Consider the following 14,349-nt stretch of genomic DNA (forward strand, 5'->3'; position numbering starts at 1 on the left):
CCTTGTAGTGGTTATCTTGCGCCAGAATATGCTATGCGTGGCCATCTAACAGAAAAGGCTGATGTGTTCGGATTTGGAGTTGTTGCTCTAGAGATCCTGAGTGGGCGACCAAACTCTGACGCAAGCTTGGATTCAGAGAAAATGTATCTTCTTCAATGGGTATGAAAGTTATTTATGGTTCTTTTATACTACAAACATTTGTGGACTTAACCTCCTCTATATCGCCATTTTATTATACCTTTTAGGTATGGAATTTACGTGACGATCACCATGAATTGGAACTCATGGATCCGACACTGAATGAATTTGATGAAGTTGAAGCTCGTCGAGTTATGGAAGTAGCTCTACTGTGCACTCAGGCTTCACCAGTGCTGCGGCCATCCATGTCAAGTGTCGTGGCCATGCTAGAAGGAGATATTGAAGTGAGCACAGTTACTACTAGGCCCGGTTATTTGGTATATTGGCAATTCAATGATACCATCAGTAATATATCTTCAACAAACTATATTGCATCAACATCAAATCCAACCACCATGCTTGATGGAAACCTTTCTTGAAGTATTTTTGCAGTCAGATGGTGTCTAAACATGAAAGATCATTAGAAGGTGGCACTTGGTTAAATCACATTCATGTGTAATAGTAGCAATAATATTTGTAATAAAATACTAGGATAGTACAGATCCGTGCTGTCCTTAACAGTGTAAGGTACCATGAAGAGCATCCATCAAGCGTTCCTCCCCTTTTTTGTAGTTCCTTGGGAGAGAGCAACCAATCGCAAGGAAATTTTAAGAATGTATTATGATACATTCTAGATATGAATAGATATGGTGAAAAAAAATTACGATATGTACTAAAAAAATAGAGTAATAACACTAGATATCTATAAATAAGTTGCATACATACAATAAAACATACTTCAATGGTTTATCCAAGTGTGGACTAGGGGTGTTCATATGTGCTTTTGACCGTCAAATCGCACCTGTGATCATACCTGTATTTTATAAAATAAACAAAAAATCCTAGTGTAATCCCAGGATACAAAGTAGCAACAGAGAAGTAGAGAAGAAGAAGAATACAAAAGGAATAGTGTTAAGAACAAATTACATAAATGCCCCTGATTATGTGACTTACAACAGAAATAAGAACCATAAACAAGAAAAGGAAAAAGATCGAAAAGAGACCCTGCACAAACACTAAAATATAACAGCACCAAACCAAATCGTAATTGGTGGTTTGGTCTAGTTCGACTTTGCAATGGTTTAGTGAAAGCCCTTCTTTTACCATCTTCAGCATCATAGATTTTTCTATGGATTTTTCGGAAAAATTAGTAGTTTTTTCAGAAATACTGACATAATGGACTAATTTATATCAGATTTTTTTTTTTTTTGAAAATGAATTTATGTCAGATATACCTTCTACCAATTCTGTTGAAAGGTATATTTCATAAAATACGTCCATAAGAACAATAATTAGAAGCATTACTGACTTGAAGTTGAAGCCAGGCAAGGGAGATGTTACTAAATATTACTAAAATGAACAACATTTCGATGCACTAATGACTTGAATGTATCACCCAGTTATTCTCTTCCCATAATGCCTTAACCTTAATAAGGGCATTTTAATAATTTTAATCTCTATTAATGGAAAAAGATATTGGCCAATGGAGGTGTTTAAATGTGATGTTATCAAAGATGGTAATGAGGGTAATTTGGAAATTTCAAAGTATTGGTATTGGGTATCATATCGGACAACTTAGATATAGATATGCTTGCGAAACGCATGGATATGCACAAAAAATATGGAAACGCTTGGATACGTTAAGGAAATGCAAAAAAAAATTATAAATATATTAATAACATTAAGTTTAATTTCAAAATAACTATAAATAATGTATAAATACATAGGAATTGTATATATTAAATAATATATATGAAGAAATATATTATAATTAATATTGCTGGACACATAGATATTATACAATTTTATTAATAATGCATCAATCAAGAGTCTAAGGCACATATTATATAGATTTTTATAAATTAACACTTGCAAAAAAAAATATTATTTTATTATCTATTAAAGGGTAAGGCATAAAGCATATGCAACTATTGTATCAAATTTTTTCTATTTTACTATTTTTATTTTTTCACATTAACAAAAACTCAACTAAAAATTAATTCTCAAATGTTTAGTAAACAATATTTTTACTTTTGTAAAGAATAAATATCTTCTTATAAAATATAAATTAAATATATATTAATAATTTATAAAAATATATAATCTTAACTTAAAATATATCAAATCTATTAAAGTTTTGAAGATGCATATCTTATGAAAGTTCATAAATTTTAATTACTAAAACAATTACTTCATTATTAATATTTTATTTTTATATAATTTCTAAATTAAAAAATTATTTTTATATAAATTGTAGAATAATAAATTTGATAGATTCAATTTATATTATATTTTCAAATACTTTATAGACAATATTTTTATTTTTGTATAATAAATACATTGTTATTTAATGCTAATTAAAATGATAATTAATAATTTATAAAAATTTTAAGAAATATATCATGTGCAAATTTATCAATTTTAAGTATTAAAGTAATAATTCTATTATTACTCTCAAAAAATAATTACTTTGTTAATAATATTTTATTTGTATAAATTTTAGAAATTATAATTCATGTTATTGATATATATATATATATATATATATATATATACATATGTGTGTGTATGGATTTTATAAATTATTTATTCCGTTGGTTTATAAACCAATTTTGAATATTTTTCTTTTTAATTTGCTGTTGGAGTTGTTGAATATAAATGTATGCTTTTTTTTGTTTGCATGTAGACAATAATTTTAATAAAAGTTAATTTGTTACACTTATTGACAAAATAATTAGTGTTTTGTGGTTAAAGGTACTTGTGCGCTTGGACAATGACCAACCTATGTTCAAATCATGCCACTCCTTTTTATAGTGAGGCGCTCATTTGTTGAAACTAGGGTTTCTTTTCTATATCAGTGTATATTGGCCGATACTAAATGCTACACACCAATATGATGGTGTATCAGGCCGATACACACAACTAGCAAGATACACCTGCAGTCGTAGCGTATCACATCTCGGTGCAGTTCGATACCAATACGATACGCCCCGTATTGGGTGTATCATGCTGATATTTGAATCATTGCTTCTAAGGTGAATTGGCTAATGATCCCACTTGTGAACACAAAAAGACATCAGAGGCCTCAAGGTCTAGTCCTAGTGACACTAACTCCAATGGTTAAGTTAGCCGAGGTGAAGACAAAGTCAAGTTATTGAGGTGAGAGCAAGAACAATAGCAAGAGTAGTAGAGTGTGTACCAAAGACACCTATGGCCTCCTATCTCAATTTATAGGTGATACCTCATTAATGGTGGCATTTTAAAGGTGTTTTCTAATGACCCTACACATCAAGTTGAGTTAATTGTTGTCTTCATTAAGGCTAGGGCCATGTGAACGAGCGTTACTTGAACATTTAATGAGCCCATCTCGAGTGCTTGTTAGAGAACATTATGCCTCATAGTAAGACCTATTGATAGGAAAAATTAGAAGAAATATGGAAGAAGAATAAGGGGAGGAGAGAGAGAGAGAGAGTGAGAGAGAGAGAAGAGAAGAAGTTGGAAGTGAAAATCAGTTATGGTGGCACCAGAATTCCTTATTATATAGGGTGACACTTAAAAAAGGAGATAAAGACTCTTATGCCCTTGTGGCACTTATAGAACATAAAACTATATAAAATATCAGTTATTCTAACACTCCTCAAGTTTGAACATAGATATCAATCATGCTCAACTCATCACACAAATCATTGTGTAGTGACTGATGGAGACCCTTGGTGAAAATATTTGCAAATTATTCTTCTGAGTTGACAAAGGGAGTGAATACATCTCCACTCACAAGTTTTTTCCTAATAAAATTCTTGTCCACTTCAATATGTTTTGTCTTACCATGGAAGACTGGGGTGGCGGCAATGTTGATAGTAGCTTTGTTGCTACAACAAAGTGACATAGGGTTGTTAAATGCGAAGCCCAATTCACCTAACAAGTTCTTTATCCACATGATTTCATCTAAGGATTAAATTGTCGGTATCAGGTATCGTATCAGACAAGTCAGATATAGATACGGATACAAATAAGCTTTGGAAATACATGGATAGGAATGAAAGATATAAAAATTCTTGGATACACTAGGGAAATACATAAAAATCACATAAATACTTAATAATACTAAACCAAAAGCTGAATTGTCTATGAATAAGGTATAAACACATGAGAACGACATACTTCAATAGGTTATATAAAGAGAAACATTACAATAAAAAATATCGAGACTCTACTACATTCAAACATCATACAATAATTATCACTCTTTCAATTTTTATAATTATAATTTTCCATTTTTATTAACTTTTGGGAATATTTATTAATTTAGTATTTTTATATAAATAACAACGCATTTTTTAAACATATAAGTTATTTAAGGTATATAAAATAAATTATTTATAATTTTTTATTTTTACAAATTTTTTTGGGAAATTAAATCTTAAATTATTCATTTCAGTTTTTTTAATTATAACTTTCTATTTTCCATTAATTTTGTTGGGAAAAATTATTTATTTAGTATTTTTATATAATGATTCTATTTTTTAAATAATAACTGTGTTTTCATTTTTAACATATAATTATGCGTAAAATATAATATATAAATCATCTAAGGTAGATGAAATATATTACTTTTATAATTTTTAGTTTTTATTATTTTTTTGGAAAACTAGGTGTGGATATGCCTCTATATCAATGTGTATCAAGCCGCGATACAGTGTGGTACGGCCCGTTATGGAGGCATATCATGCCGATACACACGACTCATTAGATACGTATGCAGTCATGGCATATCCCGTATCTGTGGCCATGGATACAGGTACGCCTCGCATCAGGAGTGTCATATCAATATTTCAATCCTTGATTTTAGCAACTCCATGAGACATAGCTCTACTACTTCAACATTGGATATAACCACCACACTTTGTTTCTTACTTCTGTAAGTGACTAAGTTTCCTCCCACAAAAGTATAATACCCACTAGTATACTTTCTATCATCAATTGCCCCTGCCCAGTCAGCATTTGTATACACTTCAACTTTTAAATGCCCATATTTCTAGAGTAACAAAACAATCCCTAGGAACTTCTTGAGTAGGGATGTCAAAGGATTGGGTTAGGGTTTTGATTTTTTTACCAAAGTTAGGTTCATGTTTAGTTTGACCCGCCCCACTAGGTCATGATACCCTACATATATACCAAGTATTCTTGCAATTTTTTTACTTCTAACTTTATAGACTTAAAGTTTATGATTTATTTACATGTTGATTTTGGTCTCTTTTTTTTAAATGGAAAAAGCAATGCCTTAGAATCTATAAAACAATTTCCTAACTTAAACTTATGTATTTTATGTTTTCAAAATCTGTTAAAAATACATTTGAAATGCTACGGGTCAAGTCGGGTCGATATCAGGTTAAACCCTTTAGGATTGGGTCGAGTTTGGGAATCCTGTATTTTTAAGTCGGGTTAGGTCAGGTTGGGGTGTTGGAGGATCGGATTAGGGTTGAGGCAAACCCATGTCAAACTCAATCCATTGACATCCCTATTCTTGAGGTATCTAAGGATCCTTTCTACAACTTCAAATTGGGAAGTCTTTGGATTATGCATGAACTGAATAAGGACACCCACAACATAAGTAATGCCAAGTATGGCCATGGATAGATATAAGAGTCTCCCTGCAAGTCTCTTGAACTTCTTTACATCTTTCATATCCTCCCCCTCATTGTTACCCAACTGATGATTAGGGTCTATAGGTGAATAAATTGGCTTCACTTCCAATTTGCTTGTGACTTCTAATAGATCTAGGACGTATTTCCTTTAAAAAATAAAAATGCCCTTTTGAGAGTGGGAAATATTAATCCCAAGGAAATAACATAAGGGTCTTAGATTTTTCACCTTGAACTAAGTGGGTAAGATTCAGTCTTCCAATCTCCTATAACCACTATGTCATCAACAAACACTATTAGAATTGCAATTTTTCCTTCACCTTTCCTCACAAAAGAAGTATAATTTGACTGGCATTGTTTAAACCCCATCTGTTGTACAACCAAGTGAAACTTATTAAACTAAGTCCGATGTGAATATTTCAACCCATATAATGATTTTTTAACATGCACACCTTCTACTCACTACCTTTGCCACAAAAACTCGGAGGTTGAGTCATGTACTCATCCTCTAGGTCACCATTCAAGAATGCATTTTTTATGTCCAATTTGTAAAGTTCCTAATTAATATTAGTTACTAGTGAAAGGAGAATTTTGATATAGTACATCTTGTTTATTAGAGCAAAGGTCTCCGCATAGTCTACTCCATACACCTATGTAAACCCTTTTGCCACCAATCTGACTTTGTACCATTCTACCATACCATCAGCCCTATGCTTCACTGTGAACACCCACTTACATCGCATTAGTTCTTTTCCTTTAGGAAGATCCACCAACTTTCAAATGCCATTCTTGTCAAAGCATTAATTTCTTCCTTCATTTCATCTGTACATTCAAGTATGAATAAAGGTTCTATCACATTCTTAGATATTGAAATGTTTTCAATGGAGAAAAGAAAAGCATGATATGGAGGTGAAATATGATCATCAATAACAAGAGGAAAGAAAAGATGATTAATAGTACAAGATCTAACAACTTTTTCTCTTAGTAGTAGGAACATCAAGATCATCAATAACAAGAGGATCATGCATATCAATAGGAACAAGTATATTTGATTGATGATGATCTACCTCTAGAAAGTTTAATGATGTTGATAGCTAGGGATGGCAACAGAGTGGGTTCAGGGAGGGTTTTGTAAATTCTAGAGCCTACCTACCTTCCTTAACCTTCCTACCTGTACTGCCCTAAAACCCGTAGTAGGTTAGATTTTGAGCATCCAAACCCTACCTCTACCTGAAAAAGCAAAACCCTCCCTAACCCTACCCTCCCCACATTCAAGGGTAGGGGCGAGTTGGATTTAGAACCCGTATCTAATTCCTATTATTTCTTGTTATATATAAGAAATAAATAAGTAAAATAACACAAATAAACGACAAAGTTTTCAATTTTTTGAGTAAGACACATAGAAAACACATAAGCTATCAATTATCTTTTACATAGAATTCAAAATATTATTAAATTTAACACTTGGTACATAAAGTTTATATGCTTTCCAACAATATGTGGGTTGGGAAGGGTCGGGTTTAGCCTAATACTATACCCCACCCATACCTGCACAAGTTGTAGAATCCTAAAAACTTGTCATTGCCCAAAACCCATCCTTCAAGCAAAAAAAAAAAACCAACCCCATCAGGTAGGGTAGGGACGAGTACCCACTAAGTAGGGTAGAAATTGCCATTCCTATTAACAACACATACAGTATTAGGTTCCACAACTCTTGAACTTTTCTAGCTCTTGTGGCAATAAAGAAATACACAAAATGGAGGAGGGTTGAGAAAATGAGGTAATTGAACCTAAGTGTATTTCTCCTTAACCTTACTCCCCCTAAAGAGAAACAGAAAAAAAAAGGTTGACACTCAAAGAAGGATACACCCATGGAGACAATATTACTTATGTGAAGCAAGATCATAGCATTGGTAGCCCTTTTGTTTGCCCCAAAGTTAAGACTCAATGGAAGAAAGACCATTGGATATTTATTAAATTGAGAATCAAACTATGAGGGGGAACGTAAAACCTTACCCCTCTAATCATTGTACAAAGAGTAAAGAAATAAAGAATAAAAATATTGCTAACAAAAGTTAAAAAATTGAAAAATTCAATGAACTCAAAGCCATGGAAGTTCCAAAGAGTCATCAACCATAGCAAGATCAACTAGTCTTGGAAGAAGGTTTCTTGCATGAAAAATCTGATTAGTTTTAGTTTTACACCCAATGTTTGCTAGAGTGTCAACCATTGTATTCCCTTCCCTTATAATATGTTGAAATGAAATTTGCATGTCCCTACTAGCTGAGACAAGCTGCTGTTTAGCAGCACACCAATGTCAGCATTTTCAAGATAAACTTCCCAAGTCAATCCAATGACCGAGAACTTTCTAAACTAACATGAGTCTCTTAAGTGTTCAATTTAAGGGTTAATTTACAATATATATATATATATATATATATATATATATATATATATATATATATATATGAACATAAAACAATAATGTACTTTATTCATTACAGATAAATGTTTATATACATGAATCTGATTGGAGCTAATGGCATACACTGTCTAACAGAATGTGATATTTTATTTGTAGTTTGGGTGTATTTTGATCTATTATAGCCAAAGAAAAAGGCATTTATGAAGCTGAGAAGTTCATACTCATTTTTTTTGTCTTTTGGGAGAAAGTCTTTCAAGTACCCTTTTCTATAAGGCTTTCGATTTCATTCTTTAGCTATCGGCATTCGTTCATGTCATGATTGACGCCACGGCAGTACTTATAGTACTTATCCTGGTTATCTTTCTTGCCATTCTTCTTCGTCTTTGCTAGCAATCAAACATAGTCTTGCTTCTTGATCTGCATGTGGATGTGATTTTGGGAGGCATTAAGTGGAGTATAGGTCTCGTATGATGATGAAACTTGCTTAGATGTCTTGTCCTTTATCTATGAGCCACTAGGCCAATGCTCATTTTTGGCTTTTCCCTTCTTGTCTACCTAGTCTTCTTCCATCATGCACTTGCTATCTTGGGCCTGTTAAGTATTTATGTATTTCTCAACCCTGGATAAGAGTTCGACTATGGTCTGAGGTGCTTTCTTGGCTAATGAAAAGCTTAAAGGAGTGAGTTCAAGTTGTTGATGACCACTTGGTCAAAATCCTTGACCTCCAAGGCCTTGATATTGAAGCATTGTATTCAATCTTGAAGTTGTTCATTTGGCTTTTGTTAAATTGACAATAGTCTTACCAAGGTCTTTTGGAAATGTTTGCTAATAATGAAGTGTGAGGAAGATGTTTGAGAATTAGTCCTAGGAATTGATAAACAAAGGAGAAAGTTCAAAGAACCATCACCGAGTTGCCATCTTCAGCATGGCTTGGAAGGCTCGACACATCATTGTGTCGAAGTGATGGAAGGTTAAGATCCATCATATGGATGGCCAAACCATGCTACATTGCTGGGTGAAAATTCAAAATTTTCTTAATCTTCTAAAAATCAAATTCCCTAATTTTTGAAAAACTGCACTTTTCTAGGATTGATCTTGCATTGAAACCGGATCAGATTTGGAACCAAAACAAGAGGGAGATGTACACCTGATATGGATTCCATGAATGTAGCTCCCAAGGCAGAATTTAATGCCCAAACCAGTCCCTAAAACTAGATTCCACTAAAGATGGTGCAACTTGACGTTGAAGCAGGTTCGTTAATGCGGTTTTCAGCAAAACTACAATCCAACTGCTTGAATCGAATAGGGGAGGTGAGCATGAATTTTCTTGGAATTTTTCTTGCAAAAATCAGAAAAAGAATTGATTTTTATCAATCCCAAAAGCTGAAGTTGAACTAGGGTTTCTTGGGCAACAAGACAAGGAAAGAGAGAGAAAGAGAGCAAAATTTGTAGTGTCCTTGAGCATTTCGCACACTTCTTCTCTTATCTCAATATCGAGCACTTCTCCTAATTAAATTAGGAGATTATCTAAATCTTTATTTGGATTTGGACTCTATCAAAAGATATGTCTTATTTTCTTAAGAGAATGGGTGCTCCATATGCATTTTCAAACCCAAATCCACCCATGTCACATGATAGCTTAAATAGTCATGTGACATCTTAATTAATCATATGAATTATGGGCTTTAGGCCCATTAGCTATATGGCTCACGACCCAAGAGTGATTCTTGTTCAATTTAGTTTTAATTTGTATGGCATGGGACCCCACAATGACTTCACTTAATACCACATGGGTTTCACCTAGCCTTTGTGAAATGGCCTAGCCAAATTAACTGCTAAACACAGTGAACCCTTGAGCTCATCACTATGGGCTCAAAATGGGCCCAACATTTGTAGTTAAATGATCCTTCAATCTAGCCATCCTATGAAGACCCAAGGCTAATGGAATTAAGTAAGATATAGCTCATCAGGTAATCAACACTTAATGGCCTCTTACACTTAACCTCTCAGCCTACAATGATTAAACACTACTTGACAGAGAAGGACCTACACCCCTGACTGTAAGGTGTAGTGTCACACTCTCTGCTCAAATGGATCCTAGGAATTAAGCAAACACTTTTCCTAAAACATAATATATATATATTATGTATTGCAAAATAAAATCTCAAACACGGTTTAAATCCACTGTTAGTAGTTTAGGTTTCCATCAGAGAGTGTAGTGTCCTATCACTATAATCACTCACTTAAGTGAATTCTCAAACTGGCCCAACATACCCAAGTTTTGACCCATAATGGATCTCACTAATTGACATATCAAATACAGCCCAATTCGACACCCAGTGCAGTACCATAATCACGTCTAGGGGTTATGTGTAAAATTCTAGTTTTACCCATTAATCTCTAAGGTCCAGAGCATAACTGGAAAATGGTTTGGGTTCAGTGTTCCAACCAAATACACACTACATGTGCTTTGGGTCTAACCCTACCAGTTGAGACAACCTGCCCCAACTTCTTTGGCAGCACATCGATGTCAGCCTTAACAGGATAAACTTCTCAACTCTATCCAATAGCTGAGAATATTATAAACTAACATGAGTCTCATAAGTGTCTAGTTTAAGGGGTAATCTTCATAGAAATATACCAATATAAACATGAAATAATAATGTACTTCTATTCATTTACAAGAAATGTATTTGTACATCAATCTAATTAGGCTAAGGGCATACACTATCTAACAACTCCCACTTGTACTTGGGTCTAATCGGGTACAAGCCTCAGTCTCATATTGTCCACATATTTCTCAAATACTTTCTGTGTTAGTGGCTTAGTCAATGGGTGTACCACATTCTCCGATGATGCTACCTATTGAATCTAGATGTCCCCTCTACCAACAACCTCTCATAGTATGTGATACTTCCTCTCGATGTGCTTAGACTTTGAGTGGGCTCTTGGCTCCTTAGCCTGAGCAATGATTCTATTGTTGTTGCACAATAATGGAATGGGTGATGTGCTGGATGGAACAACTCATAATTCATGGATGAACTTCTTCATCCATACTGCTTCCTTAGTAACCTCTCTTGCGGCAAAGTATTTGGCCTCGATCATGGAATCTATTGTGGACTCTTGTTTGTTGTTTTTCCAACTAAAAAGACAAGACCCAATCATGAAGATGTATCCAGATGTAGACTTTCTATCACCTGGGTCAAATTGGAAGTTGGCATTAGTGTTAGACAGTTTTGTATGCCCAATCAAAATTGATGTACTTTATGAGTTTATTGTAAATGAATAAAAGTGCATATTTGATTCATGTTCCCTTGTTATGTTTCTGTGTAATACCCTTAAACTAGACACTTAATGAGATTCATGTTAGTTTATAATGTTCACAGCTAGTGGGTCGGTCTGGGGAGACCTATCCTCACAAGGCTGACACTGTGGTGCCACCAAGTTGGTTGGGGTGGCCTGTCTCAGCTGCCAGGATGAGACCTTAGGCACATACAGTGTAGGATTAATTGAATCTATGAACTGGACTAGATTTCCAATATTGCCCTAGACCTTGGAGATTGATGGGCAAAACTGGGAAGTTACACCCGACCCCTAGACTCGATTATGATACTGCACTAGGTGTCAGATTTGGCTGTCTTTGACGTACCAATCAGTGAGATCCTTAGCGGGGATCAAAACCTGGGTATGTTGGGACAGTCTAAGAACTCATCTGAGTGGGTGATCATAGTGACAGGATCAACACCTTTGTTGGACAAAAAGGTAATGATCGGGGATGCACTCTCACTGATGGAAACCAAGACTGCCGGTAGCCTATTTCAATCGTTGAGCTTTGCAAAAGGTTTTTCCCGGGATCCATATAAGCAGAGAGTGCAACAATGTTCCTTGTAGCCGAGGGAGAGGTCCTCTCTTGTCGGGCAGTGTATGATCATTATGGGCTGAGAGGTTAGGTGTAAGACCATTGAGGATAATACCTGATGGGCAAATCTTGCATGTGCCCACAGTCCCTGGGTGTTACAAGGTAGCTTGGCCCAGGGACCACTTAGGGTAAGTGTTGGGCCCATAGATCCCATTCGATGGGTTTCAAGGGGTGCACTGTTCATAACAGTGTATTCGGCCAATCTTTATAATAAAGGCCGGGCCAAACCCATGTGGCTGATGTGTAGATCAATGTTTGGGTCCCACGCCATATAAGGAAGCCCAACTGGGCAGCAGTTTGGAAGACTAAGTTAAATGGGTGAATTCTGAGATGGATCAGCTGATAGGATTGGGCCCAGACCCTATCCACTTAGAGATATAGTGAAATAATTTGTTGATAAAATTAAATCATTTAGAAAAAAAAATAAATAGAATTTTTAACTTACTAAATTAAAAATATAAATTGACTAGTGAGGAAATGACAGAGTACTAAAAAATATCAATTTCCTCCCTGGGCTTGACTCAAGAGATAGACCTGATGGTTGGGTTGGGCTTGAAGTTGCGCTTCAATATATTCTATTGATATAAAGACAAAGCCCTTCCCGAACATGCCACTACCTATGAATAGATAATACAAAGCCCTTCATTAATTAAAAATTTAGTAAATTAAGTAAATAAAAATCTATAGATAATACATAACCTTAAATGGGCCTTAAGCCCATTTCGAACTGGGCTGATTTGATTAGTCACTTAAAGGGGTGAATTCTGAGATGGATCAGCTGATAGGATTGGGCCCAGACCCTATGCACTTAGAGAGTCCAAGATCTAAATAAGATTTAGATCTAGAAGCCTTCTAATTAGATTAGGAGATGGCTAACCTGATCTACAGATAAGATAAGGGTTTTCCCTTATCACTTAAAGGGATTTCTTATCCAAATATGATTTGGATTAGAAACTCCTAATGGGATTAGGAGCTGATCCCTTTAAGATTATAAAAGGAGGAAGGGGCGGCAACATTTAAACATGCAATACACAACTCCTGTCTTCAGAGCTGAAATCACAAGAATAGATAATTCTGCTCCCTGCGAATACTCTCTTGCCGCCTCCTTCCTACAGCCACCGCCTCCAGTAATTCGATCTCCTCCTCTCTACAGGAGCAATCAAAATTTGATCTTAATACTAATTTTTGGAGAAAAGATTGGTTGGAGCTGTATTCACAAGCCATCCAGTTGATTCTTGCGAAGGGTCTAGTTCTTTTGGAAGAACACTGCTGATTCTGCTCCACCCTACACTGTGCCATCTTCAATGGGAGCAGATTTTGGATCCTTCCTTGGGCGTGAACACCTCCATTGGGAGATACTGTTTATTCGTATCAGGTATAATCTCCCATACTCCTTTTGGTTCAGATCTGGTTCTGTTTATGGTTCAAGAATGATCATTGAAAATATGATTTTCTAAATAGGGAATTCGATTCCCAGTTGAAGGGAGAGAAAAATTTTTGAAATTCGCCCATTATTCCATAATCTTTGGGCGTCCACGTGATGGATATCCTATCCCTTCAATTAGTATACCTGACCATTTGTATTGAACTACCATCAAAGAAAATACAACAGTCTTTAGTCCTCCGTAAGTATTTTAGTATGTTTTTCACAACAGTCCAATGCTCCTGTCCAGGGTTAGATTGGCATCTACTTACCACACTTATAGCCTGAGTTGTGTCTGGCCGAGTGCACAACATGGCATACCTGATGCTCCCTATGGCTAAGGCATAGGGAACCTCTCTCATGCCCTCAATCTCCTCAGGGGTCTTAGGTGATATTACTTTGGAGAGAGTGATTTCGTGCTTGAAATGAACAAATCCCTTCTTGGAGTTCTCCATGTTGTATTTTTTAACAATCTTGTCAATGTAAGTAGATTGGAATAATATTATCCTTTTCAATCTATCTCTATAGAGTCAAAGTCTCAAGGTATAGGAGGCTTCTTCAAGATATTTCATGGACAATTGCTACAAAAGTCATACATTCACCGTAGTTAACATTCCTACATCATTCTTAAAAGTAACCATTTCTCCCACTATTTTTCTATAAACATAGGGTTCATCTAGATTTTTCTAAAAGTCAAACTTTTGACTGTTGAGTCAAATTGGATGTTCCAATTTCTAGAAACTTGCTTCAACCCATAAATGAA

At 34.9% G+C, this 14,349-nt stretch overlaps 1 protein-coding gene across 4 annotated transcripts in view; it reads left to right on the forward strand.

The window, feature by feature from the left end:
* Nucleotides 1–772, forward strand: part of LOC148846253 (putative LRR receptor-like serine/threonine-protein kinase At1g56140) — a 130,388-nt gene extending 129,616 nt beyond the window's left edge. For all 4 annotated transcript variants that reach the window (XM_088954469.1, XM_088954468.1, XM_088954466.1 and 1 more), the window contains exons 24-25: nt 9–159; nt 246–772. In XM_088954469.1, coding sequence (XP_088810595.1) covers nt 9–159; nt 246–557 — 463 coding nt within the window. In that variant the 3' untranslated portion in view covers nt 558–772. The remainder of the gene's footprint in view (nt 1–8; nt 160–245) is intronic.
* Nucleotides 773–14,349: the final 13,577 nt, after the last annotated feature.

This window comes from Nelumbo lutea, chromosome 7, assembly GCF_056320005.1.
Source record: "Nelumbo lutea isolate HS-2025 chromosome 7, American lotus-T2T, whole genome shotgun sequence".
In the NCBI taxonomy this organism is placed as follows: Eukaryota; Viridiplantae; Streptophyta; class Magnoliopsida; order Proteales; family Nelumbonaceae; genus Nelumbo; species Nelumbo lutea.